Raw genomic sequence first — 3516 nt, 5'->3', positions numbered from 1 at the left:
CATCTTTTTGCTATATTCTCTGAACATTTTTCTACTTTTTTGCTAAGTCATTTGAAGTTGTTGAAAAGTCCAGCTGGCCTAAAAAGTCTTTTTATGTCTTTAAATATCACCTTTTTATATTAAAATACATTAACATATAAACATATAAGAGTTTTTATTGCTGTAATTAGTGTTTTTCGACAAAAATATACAATAATTGTAAGCTAGCTTAGCTTTTTCCTTCTTTTTATGCTTAAATATGTCGCCATTTTTGGCTGATTTGTTTATTTTTTAAACAAAGTTGTTTACTAATGTATTAAAACTATATACTTGTCAATATTTTTCACAGTTCATCCCGAATTTTTACTTTAATATTGTCCGTTTTTATGTATTTTATTTTTTCCTGACGTCACCTTTGACCCGCTGCGCGCGCGCCGTCAAATCAGTGCCCTGGGAGCGCGCGCGCCGGTCTGAGCGAGGAGGAGAGCTGCGGGGAGCGCAGAGGAGGGGAGGACCGACCGACCGACCGGCTTGTGGTTTTTATTTCCCCAGCCCCCCCTCTCGTTTTTTGCCGTTAAATTTCAGCGGAACTTTCGTCTCCGGGGGTGCGGAGGGGGGGTGTCTGGACGCACCACCGGAGCGCCGTGGACCGGACTACCTGCGAGGGGGTCGTTACTGTACTTTGGTCCTCCCATTTCTATCTTTTTTTTTCTCCCCCCGAATCGTCAACATTAGCTTAACTTGTTTTGTCCCGCGCGGGGTTTTCAACGTTAGCCCTCCGTGTAAGTTTCCCGCGAGGAGGAACCGAGAGAAGGACCGAGCTAGTGATGCTCCGGGAGCCCCCGCGCTCTGCGGGACAGTTGTTGGTGAAATTCCCCGGCTTCCCCGTGAACGTTGACTGACTGACGGCCAGCATGTACGCCGGGCGCAAACGCAGGAAACCCGCGCAGAAAGGGTGAGTCTGCGGAGGCTCGCGCTTGTTGGTAAAGAGCAGCTGACTGCTGACGCTAATTCTGGACATATAAATCGTATTAGTTACACTCTTAAGTCCTCCCCGTTTAGCACCGGCAGACAGTTTGTAAACATGGGATTACAGCTTTTGTCGGATTTATGGCTGCGCTCGTCAACGGCGACCCCTGTAGGCGGCCGCGGGAAGCGCAGCCATAATCTGGTAATTAACGGGGAGTTCTCCAGGGACGGAGCCGCGATTTGAGAGGCCCGGGGGCACCGAGTGTAGAAAGGGCCCCCCGATTATGAAAACGCTTTAAAAAATTGATTTTATTGTACTTTTTATTGGATTTTGTCTTTTATGTTTGGATGTGGGAATATTTTAATACATTTATGTCAATTTTATCTGTTTTTTGTATCAATATTTTTTTTATCAATCACTATTTTATGTAAAACCTTTTAATGGTTAAAATGTGAGTAAAATGTGTTTTCTGAAGGGAAATAAAAAATATTTAACGTTAAAACAAAAACATATAAAAACTCAAACTAAGCACAAAGCAGTCCTCTTCTATATTTAAATTTGCTTTAGGTTTTTAAATGTTTATCTATTGTTGAGGGAATTTTTGTAAACTTTTTTTTCCTAAAATAATAAAAATAAAAAATAAAAACAATATTTTCTTATACTTTTGTCTTTATAAGTGTCTCTTATTTGTTGTGTCTTTGTGGCAAATGGACCTTGACTCTGTAATAAAGTATCTAAAAAGTTTGTATTTCTTTTACATGTTTCCTTTTTAAATCAAAATTTATTTGGTAGTTAAAAAAATTTACAATTTTTATCACTTGTTATTTAAACCGATTAAAAGTGAAACCTTAGTAGGAAAAATAATAAATGATTATACTGTGACCCAACCAATAACAATTCAAAAATAGCATTAAATAATCAACCACTTTCTGATTTCACTCATTTACTGTGATCATTTAAGTCTGTCTTTTACATTTCTTTAAAATTAGTAGGTATATGATCCATATTATAAATGTATGATATCTTATTTTTTAAATACACTAATATTATAGTAGTTTTTCCAAAGTAAAAACTTGCCGTTTTGATAGCTATGACTTCACAATAGTCATTCACTTACTGTATCGTGGTAATGTATCATTAATGTATTGTCATCAAGTAACCTTTAGACTTCTGGAATAAACACGCTTAATAACACACTCACACATGTGTTTGTCTTTTTTAATGTATATCAGGAAAAGAAGAATATAAAGAAATCAGAAATAATAAAACTGTCTAAAGACAGACAATAACAAACATGACTGAAGAGATCTTTAGTCGTGTGGTTTTGCTTACAAGTAACAGAAATGCAGTTGTGTTATTTGCTGACATGGTTGCTATGGTTTCCACCACCATCACATGGTAGAAGGTTGACCAACTGGTGAAAATACCTGTGTTCCTTGTCCTCCTTCTCCAGGGCCAAACCCCCTCCTGCCGAAGGCGCCAAGTCCAACCCGTCCAAACGCCACCGCGACCGCCTCAACTCTGAGCTGGACCGGCTGGCCAGCTTGCTGCCCTTCCCTGAGGATGTCATCTCCAGCCTGGACAAGCTGTCCATCCTGAGGCTCAGCGTCAGCTACCTGCGCACCAAGAGCTTCTTCTCAGGTGGACGGCTGCTCTCTTTGATGCTTTAGCAACGTGTCCAGTGACGACCACTACTTCTGATCTGGAAGATCTAGCAGAGATGATGTCGATTTGAAGCATTTTAGCACATTAAGAGGAGCTGTGATTAAAGCGCAGAGTTCCTCACAAGGCTTTTCACGCCTCAGGAGGAGACCTGTAGACGACATGCAGGAGCACAAAGTGCTGGAAGGCTGGAAGTGGACGGAAAGGAGTCCAGTACATTTTTAACATAATTTTTTAAAATATATTTTTTTCCATAGTGCCAATTATTGAAGTTATAAATCTGTGTACCGTTGGGGTGGAGCAACCCCGCCCCCTTTCCCCTCCTGGTTGATGAGAGCTCTCTGTTCTCATGCTCTACTGCTATCTTACAGCCAAATCTGGTATTTTCTGCGTCACAAATATGATCTTTTTCAAACTGTGTTTTTTTGTCCTGATTCACAGCGATTTGTGTAAAAAAATACGCAGAAATGTGATTTTGAGCTTAATTTTCATTATATCTCTTTCATCATCATAAAAAAATGCTCCAACAAAATGTAAAAATCACTAAAAACCAAAACTTTCATCGAAGTGGGTCTTTGACGGTCTTCAAGTGGTAGGGGCGTGGACTACCAACAAGCTCACTCCCAATTGGTGAGACTTGTTGCCATAGAAACGACGACTCACTCCAATCACTGTTTACTGACGACATCTAGCTTCCATGTCACAACGTTAGTACTACGAATATTGAATTGACTTACCGTATTCTCCGCACTAAGGGGCGCTCCAAATTTTAACTACCTTCACAGTGACTCTAGAGTTTGTAACACGCTAGCCACGTTAGAAGTGTTAGCCACATTAGCGTTATCGGAATACCTGCAACTCCCAACCTTGTTTACAACTCTTAAGATGACAGACTGGTACTGCTA

At 40.2% G+C, this 3516-nt stretch overlaps 1 protein-coding gene across 1 annotated transcript in view; it reads left to right on the top strand.

The window, feature by feature from the left end:
- The first annotated feature begins 362 nt into the window (after positions 1-362).
- Positions 363-3516, top strand: part of ahr1b (aryl hydrocarbon receptor 1b) — a 35571-nt gene continuing 32417 nt past the window's right edge. Inside the window, exons 1-2 of the mRNA XM_024288956.2 lie at positions 363-934; positions 2403-2590. Of these exons, the coding sequence (XP_024144724.1) occupies positions 894-934; positions 2403-2590 (229 nt within the window). The 5' untranslated portion in view covers positions 363-893. The remainder of the gene's footprint in view (positions 935-2402; positions 2591-3516) is intronic.

Source organism: Oryzias melastigma, linkage group LG2 (genome assembly GCF_002922805.2).
Source record: "Oryzias melastigma strain HK-1 linkage group LG2, ASM292280v2, whole genome shotgun sequence".
NCBI lineage: Eukaryota > Metazoa > Chordata > Actinopteri > Beloniformes > Adrianichthyidae > Oryzias > Oryzias melastigma.
This window is presented reverse-complemented; position numbering and strand designations above follow the sequence as displayed.